The following is a 12922-nucleotide window of genomic DNA, read 5'->3' as shown; positions in this document are numbered from 1 at the left end:
TACCCATCTAGACACCTTGATCTTCCAAACTCTTTTTTTTTCAAATTTTCATTCAATATCACTAACTCATAGCATTTGATCCAAAAAATTTCACCTTAAAAAATATATAGACAATCAAATCCGAAAAAATAATAAGATTAAATTAAAATATTCAAATTTTAAAACTCCATTAATAGACGGCAATCTAAACTCTATACTGTCATTCCCCTAACAATCTAAACTCTATACTGTCATTCCACAATGATTGATAAAAAAATATTGCACATGAAAAGCTCGACAGAAACAAAGCCAATACAGAAAAATAACAGCTGTAATAGACTCTCCCTTTCAGAAAACTGTGTAAGCACAATTGGCATGATCTTTAAGTTACAAATGATTATTACCATCATAGATTTTTACATTTAAAAACACCAACCACCAAAGATTTGATGGTCGCAGATGACGGCGATGGATGTAACAATCAAAGCAACAACCCAAAAAATAATCTACACAGTAGCAAAAGGAGCACTTCGCAGACGAGAGCAGCGGTAGTGGGGTTCGAAACCTCAACCTATTCTACACTGAATCTGATTTGCAATATTAATATACGGCTGTTGTTTCTTCAGATGCTTAGCAGGAGCGAGAGCCATGAAAAAACTCCACCCTCTCCTGCCCTTTCGGATCAAAAAGTCCTTCAAACTCCGTCTCCTCCCAGACTTCCCCTCCGACTTAAACTCATGCCCGTCGCCCCTGCTGCACCCCAAACTCCCCAGCGGAGAACACGACCGCCCGATCCTCCGCCCGGGCGAGCGATCGAATCCCCGGCGCCGCCCTTCCTCCTCCGCACCCCCCTCGAGCGCAGCCGCAAATGGGTCAAAATCGCCGCCTTTGCGCCGCCCGGTGATCCTCCAAAGCGCCTCCTTCACCATCCTCTGCCCCTCCTTCAACGGCGACCGCGGCGACATAGATTTCGACGACCCCCATTTCTTGAAACTCCCCGTGGGTTTCTCCAAATCGAAGCTCTTCTGAAGGCGAGGCGGCAGGCGCAGGGGCCGAATTTGGCCGTTGCAGAAAAGCTCCTCCGCCGTCGACACCACAAACCCCGAATTCTCCGACTTCATCCGCTCCTCGGAGACGACTAATCCCGTGCTGAACTCGAAATCGCCGCCGTCTTCGCTGAATTCATCGCCGTCTTGGCTGAATTCTTCGTCTCCCTTCTTTTTCGGAGTCCCGGGCTTCTCCTCCCAGCCGAATGGCACCACGGCTCTGATGGATTTCGCGAAGTCGGATAAAATGGCCGCCGATCGGGTCGGGCTCGTGGGCGCGCTGAAATAGAAGCCGCCCGAATTTGGGGAATCGCCGCGGAAATCGAATTCCATGGAACGAAATCTATGCGGAGGCCCGATTCTTTGAATCGACAGCGTTTCCATGGCTTCGATGCAGAGGATGAACTACGGATTTTGCTGTTGATTTCCGTTGTTCTTTGCATTGGGTCTTTTTTTGTTAATAAAGGGGGCTCTTTTCAAACTTGCGCAGCCCGTGAAAGTAACGCGTGCGGAAAACCAGTGAAGACTCGAGTCAAGATTGTCATATTCTGCCCTGCGTTTCCCATTAATATTTTGATGCATGTTGATTAAAACGTTTTCTTACCCCGCCGTCGAGACTGGTAGAGCAACAATGTCTCCTCTATGAATGTTCTACACTTCACCCGCCTTGCCGCTTTTGTTTAACCTTTGACTCCTGTGTTTCCACGTGTCACTGCTGCGAATATTTCGTTACTGCGGTAATTTTTTGATATTTAAAACTCTTTTTCTTTTCAATGTTTTCGTCTTATCGGAGACCAGACCACCTCTGGTGTGCATTCAAATGTGGCGACGTGTACGCATCACGCAAAATGTCCCCGTTTGTTATTATAGTTATTAATTAATTATAATATTACCCGTTTATTAATATAGTTATTAATTAATTAAAATATTGCAACTTTTTTAATTAATTAATAATTATGGGTGTGTATAGAACATGGTTTCACCAAATTATGCTATTTAATTACAAATAAATATGATTTGTGAATTATTTGTATCAAGGAATATTTTTATATTAGGTTTAGAAGTTGAAAAGGGATGGAATGATGTAACATCCTTAATTTAGGTGATTTATGAATTATTTATATAGTGAAGTGTTTTAAGTATTATTATTTAAAAGATAAAGATAGATGGAATGACATCTATCTTTGATTTAGGTGAGCTAAATTTTTAAAGAATATCAAAATAGAATTATGTAATCATTTGACAAAATAATTGACAATTTATCATTATCTAATCATAAAAACTATTTATTTTATATATGAATGTTTATGATTTTTAAAAAGATTTTATCATTATCTAATCATAAAAACTATTTACTTTACATAAGAATGCTTACGCTTTTTTGACTTATGACTTTTGAATGTAAAAAGAAGAATACTACAATAAGAAATTTAGAATTAAAAAATTATTTCTTGAATGAAAGACTTGTGGAAACAAAGTTAGAGATGATTTGCCAAAATAAATGCTCTTCATAAATGAGTGAGATACAAAGTGAGAAATATCATAGGCAATTTTCACCAAGGGGACCTCCCTATCTCCTCCCACCCTCCCTTGGGGAACTCAATCTTTCTTATTAAAGCTTCCTTGTATAGAGGGGTTGCCTTACATGTAAAGGGAACAAAGAAGAGGTGAGAAAGTAGGAGGTAAACTCTACCTCCAGGGCCCGTTTGGTTGTTGAAATTAGAGGGGAATAGGCAAATCCGACTGCTTAAATTCAACAGTTTGATGTTTGGTTAGAAAAATGAAAATTAGAATTAGAATTTAGTAATTTAGGAATTCTAATTTCAGCCCAAAATGAGAATGGAGGAATTCCCACTAAATAGGTAGAATAGCAATAACCTCTTCCTGTTCCACTATTTTGTAAACCAAATTTTATATGTGGTCAGGTTTGGTAAATTTTTGGTGGGAAAAAATAGGGTTTGTGACCATTGGAGCAGATGCCATGCCCTTGTCATACTCTTATGATTGGGGGTTTAATAGATCATTTGAGCGGGAATTAAAAAATTTGTCTAGAACCTCATCCTCCACAAAGTTAAACAAGTGAAAAGGTCATTTCATAACCATCCTCCATAGCTCGCTTAATTTTTTTCCTTTGCTCTTTCCTCTGTAAATTTTCACAAAATAACCTCTTTGGGACAATTAATACCCATAATGAATAGAAACAGAAAGAGAATATTGAAAATAGAGCTCAAAAAATTTCCTTTGATTTTTACTCAGTTATTTTTTACAGAGAACTCTCTCTGAGATAGTTATGAACTTGCACTTAAGAAAGTAGAAAGAGCATATTGAGAATTCAACACTTACTCACCAGAAATTTACTTCAAATGATTCGTTGTGTAGATTCCTCAATGTTTCTTTTTGTTGAATCCCTGAATTTATAGCATGTGGGTGGAGATTCTAGAAATATGTTAGAATACCAAAGAAGGATCTGGAATTTTTTATGTCTCATGGTAGAAATGATAAAAAAATTTATGTCTCATGACAAAAATGAATAAATCCATAGTATTGGTGGAATATATTTTAGCATGACATTTTGGGAGGAACTGCAATTTTTTTTCTCCAAAATGTTTGATGAGTTCTATGTTTAGTAGAGTGCATGAGGATTTAGGTTAAAACATTGGGCATGGTAATTGTACTAGTTAGGTATAAGATTCAAGCAGGGAACAATCTTCCTTCTACATCTTTTATATTTAAAAGATTACCAAATTTGTTTTAAATTTTTATATATTAAAATTACAAAAAAAATACTTATTCCAATTCTTATTTCAATTGTTGCAACCAAACATAGAAGATGCATCTCCTGTCTTTTCTTCTAGTTCAACCAAACAGGTCTAAATGCTATTCCAGAAGTTATTTTAAGAATGTACTAATTCTAGAAGAGAGCTTAATCCAACATAGTCGAATTCTGCATTTAGGAACTCTTGCAACCAAATGGGCCCCCCAAGTTTGAAACAAGTGTAGAGCTCTATGACTTAAGTATTGGGACACTTGGTGAGTCTACATGACAAGTGTCTCTTGTAATGCCTACCCCTATTTTACTTTTCATGTTTTATTGCCAAATTCTTTTAGGCCAACTTTATAGTTATGTTTTACGATTAGCGATACTTGGTTACTAGATTTGATTGCATGTTATTTCAAATGTAGTTTATATATGTGATGAACTACTTGATTTTCAATTATTTCATGTGTTCATGATTATTTTGAGGATGATATATGTATGTTAATATAAAGATTTCAATTATTCCATGATGATAGATAGATGGATGGTTTTATGCAATTTCTATGGTTACTTACCCCTTACTTGCATGTGTATGGTGTACTTGTATGTTTTACTTTATGTTTGACATTTTTGATGTGGTTGAAGGAGGGAGTCATAGGCACCTACTAGTCGGGATCTACACAATGCACCACTCCTCACCATTGTCTATTTAGTTTAGATTTATATGTATATGTACATGCTTGACTTTTATGCAAATTGTAGGTACCAGGGATCGACTTCCCTGAATTTCCAAGATGAGGGTGCCCTATCATAGTATCTCAATTGTAAAAGAGGGGAGATAATTATTGAGTCCAAGTCCTAACCCTAAGTCAATTGTCTTAGAAAGTAGGACAAGTATCTGAGTTGTTGATCCTTCTAAATTTGTCAAGTGACATGAATTCATGATTTTGACCCTTGAGTTTGATTTAGTACTTTGTCTTTAATGATAGGTTTGATTATTTGGATTTGTGGGTCTGTTGTGATTTTAAGTTAAAATTAAATGAAACAAAAAGATTTTTTATTATTATTAGTAAATGACCAAAGGCTTTGCATTATATAAATGAAATATAAATTACAATTACAGGTTTCTCCATTCAAACGAGCACTGCAGGAAAGAACAAAGAAGAAAACCATCAATCTTGCCTGAGACTTTTGTCCTATACACTCTAAGACTTTAAAAGGGGCATACCCAGTTTATTTATATATCAAGAATTGTATTCATGTATTTAGAATAGAACTGTAGTCTTCCTTTTTCACCAGTTTCAAGGAGGTTCTGAATGTGTCTACTTGAATATAATCCATTCTAAATAGATCTAATTGTCTTGGAGTTTCCAATGAATGGGTTCTTTCTTTATTCCTATCCACTTGTTGTCATAGTGTGAAGCTTATTTGAAATGTTAGTATCATTAGGAAGACTAACAATATCATTGTATTTGTTAGAGTAAGTTATTTATTACTCTAGGTGCTTTAGCTCTCTTAGGTGCATATAATTAATATTTTATATTAATTATAATGTGCAAACTTAGCTTTCTTTCCTTTAGGGTTTCATTCACCTTAAAAGGTTGAACTTTTGTATTTTTGTTTTCATAACTTAGAAGACATTTTTGGTCTCACACTTTTTGAGAACTTCTAAAGCTCTTCTTTTTTTGATTTTTTGGCTTCTCTCCATTGTAGGATATTTGCATGTAGGTGTTCTTGAGGGTCTATGAAGTTGGATTTCACAACTTCTACATGGTATCAGAGCCTCCCTACTGTTGAATGATTTTTGAAGCCGTGATTCAGAGTTAGAAACTCCAGCTTTTTTGAAGTTTTTTCTTTAATTGGGAGGAAGAGTGATTTTTTAGAACACTTTGGGCTCAAATGGATGTTGCCATTGGATTTGGAAGGCCGTTTGCAGTCAAAATACATTAAAAACTTGTTATTTTTGGCCTCATGGTGTCTGGGAAATTTTTTTACCCCCCTTGGGAGGTCGTATGGACGATATCTTGCATTAATTGCAAAAAAAATTTCAAAAAAAAGGCACCACCTTAGCAGCGCCAGCGCGGCACTGCCAACGCTCCCCTCGTGCTCAGCTCCAGAGGGCAGCACCACTTGTCAAACACCATGCTGCCACTGCGTCCTGCGCTCCGCCCAATCTCTGCCTCCGCCGGAGGGCGCCGCCAAGTTCTCCTCCCAGACACCACCTCCACCAGCAGTGCTGCCGCTGTTGCACTTGCCAGCTAACGTCAGCATTCTGTAAGCTGACGTCACATAACGATTGCTGACATCACTTAACAGTGACATTTTCTGGCACACGCTGATGTCACTTATTCGGTTGATGATGTCACTATCTGGCATCTGACGTTATTTTCTCGACCACCAAAATTTTTTCCCTGCAATGGCCTGGTGACAACCATACAAGCATCATTTTTAAGCTCATGTCTATAATTTCCTACAGAACCTTTTTTTTGGAGCAGCAGTCAGTTTTTTGCTCATAACTTGAGCATACCGACGTATTTTTGTGATTCGAAAGAAGCACTGGAAAGCTGACTCAAAGATGGAGATAGTGGTGCTAGTTTTGTGTGATTCTGAGTTTTTTTGAGCTTCCAAATTTGGTGTTGAAGTAGAGGCTTTTGTTTTCCTCTTCTCTGCATCCTAATTCCAAGTTCTTTTCTTAGTTTTTGTGTTTTTCCATAGTTGTTGCTTTGATTTTGGGAGATATTTTTATTCATTGTGGGGGGGGGGGGGCAGAGCATTTTCTATTCTGTAATTTGCTTCAGAATCTGACCCTTCTACTTCCATCTTTTCTTTCTCTCAATGTCAGATCCTTCTATGATCCGACTCACGCCACACAACTATCACACCTAGAAGACATAGATGACCAGGTTTCTCATGTCAAGAGGCTTATGGTCCTGCCTAAATGAAAATCAACCTATTCTTACCCAACCTTTTGAGGTTCTACAGCATAAGAAAAAAATGGATGAAGCGATGGGACTGATTGCACTCAACATTTCAAACAGTCTGTTATTTCACTTGGATGGTTTGACTACTCCACGGGCTTATTGGCTCAAATTTTAGACTTTGTTTGGCCAAGTGAATGAGTTCCAGGCACTTCAACTTGATGTAGAGTTGACTTCTTTGACACCTGACAGCTTCCCCACCATTAAGGACTTCTTAATGAAGTTCAAATCTCTACACACAATTTTGCAGAGATGTGGTAGAAACAAAACAGACGATGAGTGTATTTTTTTGATACTCTCAAAGTTGCGAGGACAGTATCAGATCTTTTCTTCTACTTTCTACCCCACTATGGATGCCTTGGTAACAGACATCAGATGCCCTCTTTTGAGATTTTTTGTGACAGGTTAACTCATGAGCAATCCAAGCTCACTCAGATGGATTCACTTATAGGTTCACCATCACAGGCATTACTTGCCAAGGATACACAAGAGCAGAAGCTGAAGCAAATATCTGATTCCTCTTCTCAACACTCTACTGATCCATCCTCTTCTTCTAAGAAGGAGAAAAAAAAGACTAAGACTCCTTCTTGTTCCTATTGTCAGAAAGGAGCTCATGATGAGGCACATTGTTTTCAAAAGAGATTTGATGGCTATGAGAAACAGATTGTAGATTTGCAAGCCCTTCTTCAAAAGAGCTATATTTCATCCCCATCCTCTTCTACCTCACAGGGATCTAATTTTCAGTCTTCTTCCACCTCTTCTACATCTTCACCAGATTTTGGATAGGGTCATGCATTATGGGCTTCCATTGCCTTCCCTTCCCAGGTCCCTTGGATACTGGATTCAGGTGCTTCTCACCATATGGCATCTTCTCAAGAGGTCTTCTCCTCTATTGAGGCTTCTCTGATTCCTCATATTCTCATGGGGAATAACACCGCTGTAATAGTCTGTGGGAAAGGTTCTGTTCGCATTCAGGATGGCACATTCCATGATGTATTGTATGTTCCATCTCTCTCTGCAAACCTTCTCTCGATGTATCAGATTACACATAGTGGATCAGGGAAGACAGTTGAGTTCACTGCAGATTCAGTCTACATTCAAGATAGTGCAACAGGAGGCCTTATAGCTTTAGGGATAGTTGATCATACCATATGTCTCTACACCTTCTCACACTTTGGTCCACCATCTCCATCATCAAAGCATACTTCTTCTCTTTCATGAGAGCATCATGTGGTGCAGTCAGGACATGTGAACCTTTGTATTGTTCCTGAGATCACCACACCTCATTGTGTTGAAGTCTTTTCTTCTTCAACTCTGCCGGACTCTCCAGCTCCACTCATCGAGCCTTTAGGAGCACTTGTTGCAGATTCCATAGAGGACGTTCATCTCCTCTTTCATGATAGTGTCATCACACCTGCTTTGGGGATTCCTTTTCAAGATCCTCATGTCTACTCCTTTGAGCATCAGTTAGGCCTTCCTATCATTCAGTGGTTTCCTTGTTCTGTGCCCTTGTTTCTTCCACATTGGAGTTCCACTGGTTCATTTATTTTTATAGGGACTTCATCATTTTGGGGGGAGCTTTGCTATCTCATCTCTCTCTCATGGGGGGGTTGTTTATGGTTTTGAGAGAGTCTCTTGAGCCATAAAATTTTTTTTTTTTTTTTTTCAGCATGTTTCTTCTATCTCTTTTTGGAGAGGGGTTTTTTCCATTGGGTTTTCTCCTTTGTCTTCAGTTCACAAAGATTTCCTTATATTGGGTACTTGATCAGGCCTTGTTGCCGGGACCCATTTTTCCTGCTTTCATAGCTTTGCTAGGTTAGCTTCCTCCTAAGCTTCGCTTAAGGGGGGGGGGGGGGTGTTAGAGTAAGTTATTTATTACTCTAGGTGCTTTAGCTCTCTTAGGTGCATATAATTAATATTTTATATTAATTATAATGTGTAAACCTATCTTTCTTTCCTTTAGGGTTGCATTCACCTTAAAAGGTTGAACTTTTGTATTTCTATTTTCATAATTTAGAAGACATTTTTGCTCTCACACTTTTTGAGAACTTCTAAAGATATGCTTTTTCTAGTTTTCTGGCTTCTCTTCATTGGAGGATATTTGCATGTAGGTGTTCTTGAGGGTTTGTGAAGTTGGATTTCACAACTTCTACAGTATTATCCCAATATGTGCTTATCTTGTGAGTACCTTTTCTAATTTCTATAATATAAAATTTTCTCAAGATAATCAAGGTTTCTTAGTGCCTATCAAGATCATCTTTACAACTGTCAAATGGTTAGTGAATAAAATAAAATAGATGTGACTTATTTCTTAGAGTATCATTCAAATTTTATTATCAGTCTTAGATAGACATTATGTTAATTAAATTAGTATAGAATCCCTATCTAAACTTGTCAAGGATAATTTGGATTCTTACCTAAATGATTTTGCCAATATCATTGAAGTTTAGGATATTAAATGTAGAAGGACAAAGAAGGGAATGTTGTCTATAGTTAGTATTTACTTATATAAAATGCAATTGATTTTGAAAGGAAGATTTTAGGATCTATTAATACAATAGTCTATTCACCTATAATGGGTTTATGATAGAATTTGGTTGTGCTATTACGATTATAATTATTACCACTTCTCATTTTTCTCATTTTTTTTCTTTTCTGAAAATAACAATGGAGCATCAGTTTATAAGTGAAGGCTCAGGAGTTTTGATGTTTTAGTGGAATTCTGAAATAGTGGGGGAATCCAATCATATAAGCTTTGCAATTTCGTGTGTTTAAAATTTTATAAAACTTATTCAATACCTATATGATGTTATTAAAAATCTATCATTTTTCCTGATAATGGTGTGTCTATGCCTCTTACCAGTTATTGGTGTTAGTCATAAAATTCCTCAATAGATCTTAAGTATGAAGGGTGTTAGAGGTCAATTTCTATAGTATCTCTTAAAACTTCGGTTCCATATTGTAAATTTTGTTCTCTCAACAATTAATACTAACCAAAATTCTCAGATTAGAGATAAGAAAAGCATAAGAATATACTCTACTCTAATATCATTCAAACCATAAATGAACTCTAGGACCCATTGAAAGATGTGTAATTAATTGTATCCTATTACTATAACAGAGGATATTTACAAAGTCTAAGTGTATCATTTGAAGGAGAAACAAGAAGGTACTTCATTTTGCTACTAAGTAGATAGTGAGAATTATACTATACAACCGTGTATTGAACCCTAATAGAAAAATTCTAGGGGTATAAAGAGAGGGCTTCTTTGGCCTGATGAAAATCCAAAGGCCCAATGATCCTGACATGACAAAGTTCAGAATTTATATAACCCTAGAGTTACCAAGAGAAAACCCTACAGAACAATGTACAAGCAATACAAGATTACTTATGCTTCATAAATATAATGACGACCAAAAAAACCACGAGAGATGCTAGCCAAGGGCCAAGTTTCTCAAAAGTTAGCATTATCGCTGGAACGAGTTCTGTACAGAAAAAGCCAAGGTCCTAAGATCAAAAAATTATCTCTTATTCCTCCTTTTTCTGGCACATTGTTATAATTTAAGAGGCTTCCTCCATGCTTGTTTCCAAAGATCCTAGTGAGAAGACATATGATGGCTTCTCTTTCCTAGACTAATATAGATTAGGAAGAATGAATTCTAATTTTTTTAAATTGTTGAATACTACCCTTGGTTTAATGTAGGCAAAGAACAAGTGCAGATAATACTAAAGCCATTCTATATTTTGATCCTCCACAATCCCTCTTCAACAGAGTAGGAAATTGATGCTTGATTCCATCTTCAACCATTCTTGGTAGAAATGAACACTATCCGTAATCGAAAGGATGGGGCGCCTATATACATTAGCTTGCCCTAGGTTACCTAGAATGTGTGTCATGTACTATTCTTTGAAAGTGCCTTTGAGAGAATTTGAGATTGAAAACCCTTGTTCGATAAATTTGGGGGTTCATAATTTGATTGTTTGGATTGGGATGAGGGTTTGGAAAAGATTACTAGAAGTTAAATTTACTACTTTGATAGTTTCTATTTTTTCCTATTAGATATATTATGAAATTTTAAAAAAAAAAACATAATAAAATAATTACCACAGTAATTGATAATTAATGTGATAATTATATTATAAAACATAAATTAATAATATATATAATAATAAATAGGTTGAGGGGGGGTGGGGGGAACTAAATCCCCACCCACCCATAGCTGCTTAGTAGACCACACAACAACATGTTGTTGCTGTAGCAATAGGTACTGCCACAAGGTAGTATGTTGTTGCTACTATTGCTGCAACAATGATAGGCCTTAAATGCTATGTGCATTTTTTTTTAATATTAATTTTTAAAATAATTTTTTTTAATATAGTTTATTTTAATATATTTAATAATTAATAATATTATTAATAATATTAATAAGTAATTATTATATTATGTAATTTAATATTTATTATTACTAATAATGTAATATAAATATATTATATTATTAATAAGTTGGTAAATATTACAATTTATAATTATTAATAATTATTAAAATTTTATAATAATATTTAATTGCATGAATGTTTTAAAACTAGTTTTGTTTTAATTGAATATTTTATTAATTACTTTATTAATAATATATTTAATGAAGTAAATTGATAATTGTAATTCAATTGGGGAAACCAATTATTTTTAATGAACTCAACTTTTGCTTAGGTGGTTCAGTTTTAATATGAAAATGATTTCTAAATACTAAGGAGTTTTGAAATAATTGTAGAATAAAAAACCTTAGTAATTATGACACTGGAAATGAAAAAACTAGAACCCTATTTGTAAACTAAACCTTTGTGATTTTAAAATCAAATGAATGATGAAAACACGTGTTAAATTTCTTGATGAGATGTATGTTGTATTTCATGTTGGGGTTAGGGTTTGCTTTAGTACGTTGACTATTCAAGATGTTTAACAGAGGCTTGGGGGTTTTTGTTCTATGATGATGATGTTATAGTTATATTTTGGTCATGATCTTTTATACCCAACCATTGCAATGTATTCATGTATTTCTATGATGAGTTGTGATCAGTTACTTGTTAGTGCTTCCTAGTTGCTTGTATAGAATTGAGGTGAATGGTGTGATTTTTTCTTGTTGCAACCTTTGAGTTTTCAATCAGTTATCTTTTGGTGTTTTCCAGTTGCTTGTATAAGACTAAGGTGATTATTTTGATTTATCTATAGGTGCTTTCCAGTTGCTTGCATATGACCGAGGTGAATATTGTGATTTAATTTTTTAGTTCTTTCCAATTGCTCGTATAGGACTGAGGTGAAAATTTTAATTTTATAAGTTGTACTTTTATGAACTTAGGGTAGGTAATCTATGTGTATGCTAGGAAGTGGCTTGAAATGGAGGCTGGAGCCCTAAAGAGGCTTCTTAGTTAATCCATTATAGGTTGTCTTAATAAGTGATATCATTTCATTAAATGGGTTTAAAATGAATCGATAAGAGTCATTGTTTTTTCCTTGCCCATGCCTCGAGTACTAGTATAGGCTAGGATGGGAGTAGAGAGGATGGTTGGCTATGACCTTGCTTCATTAGTATTCCTTGTCGATATGAAATGATATTGATGCCACATAGAGACACTAGGGGTTAGGAGTCCAGAAAGTTTTCCAAAGTAACCTTAGAGTTGGCTCATGTGATGACACTTGCCCACTTGTATAGTAGATTTCCTATGTGTCATTGTTACCTCTAGGTTTAAATGTTACTTGTGTCTTGGTACCTTTTGAGATAGATTGCTATCAGGATTTCCTTGACCTAGGTGTTGGTTATGACTTGTGGATTGTTATCCATTTGGGACTTGAGAGTATCTCCTTAGCATAGTGGGAGTGAGTCATTTAGGTTCCATGAGGTTGGGTGGTAGTGTTTCTTATACCATTGAGGTCTAATAATTGGATGTCCTTGTTTGATGTACTTGTGCAACTATTCCTTTCATTCTAATATTGTGTTCTGATGGATGGTTATATTCTATTGTACTATATTTGATTATCAAAGATCTTATGAGATGTTGCATTTTATCCATGATGTATATTCTTTGAGCTTTTCATACCTTGTGACTTGTACAATGAATGATTATGCATCTTGCTTATGCCATGTGGCATCTTATGTAATTTGTA

General features: G+C 35.8%; 1 protein-coding gene across 1 annotated transcript; it reads right to left on the bottom strand.

The window, feature by feature from the left end:
- Nucleotides 1–292: 292 nt before the first annotated feature.
- On the bottom strand, nt 293–1751 carry LOC149533836 (uncharacterized). The gene has a single exon (XM_089805619.1). The coding sequence runs from the start codon at nt 1407–1409 to the stop codon at nt 546–548; it is 864 nt and encodes a 287-aa protein (XP_089661745.1). The 5' UTR covers nt 1410–1751; the 3' UTR covers nt 293–545.
- Nucleotides 1752–12922: the final 11171 nt, after the last annotated feature.

Source organism: Cupressus sempervirens, chromosome 10 (genome assembly GCF_028749045.1).
Source record: "Cupressus sempervirens isolate cs-2001-9-10 chromosome 10, ASM2874904v1, whole genome shotgun sequence".
Lineage (NCBI taxonomy): Eukaryota > Viridiplantae > Streptophyta > Pinopsida > Cupressales > Cupressaceae > Cupressus > Cupressus sempervirens.
Note: the sequence above shows the minus strand (reverse complement) of the source record. Positions and strands in the feature narration are given on the sequence as shown.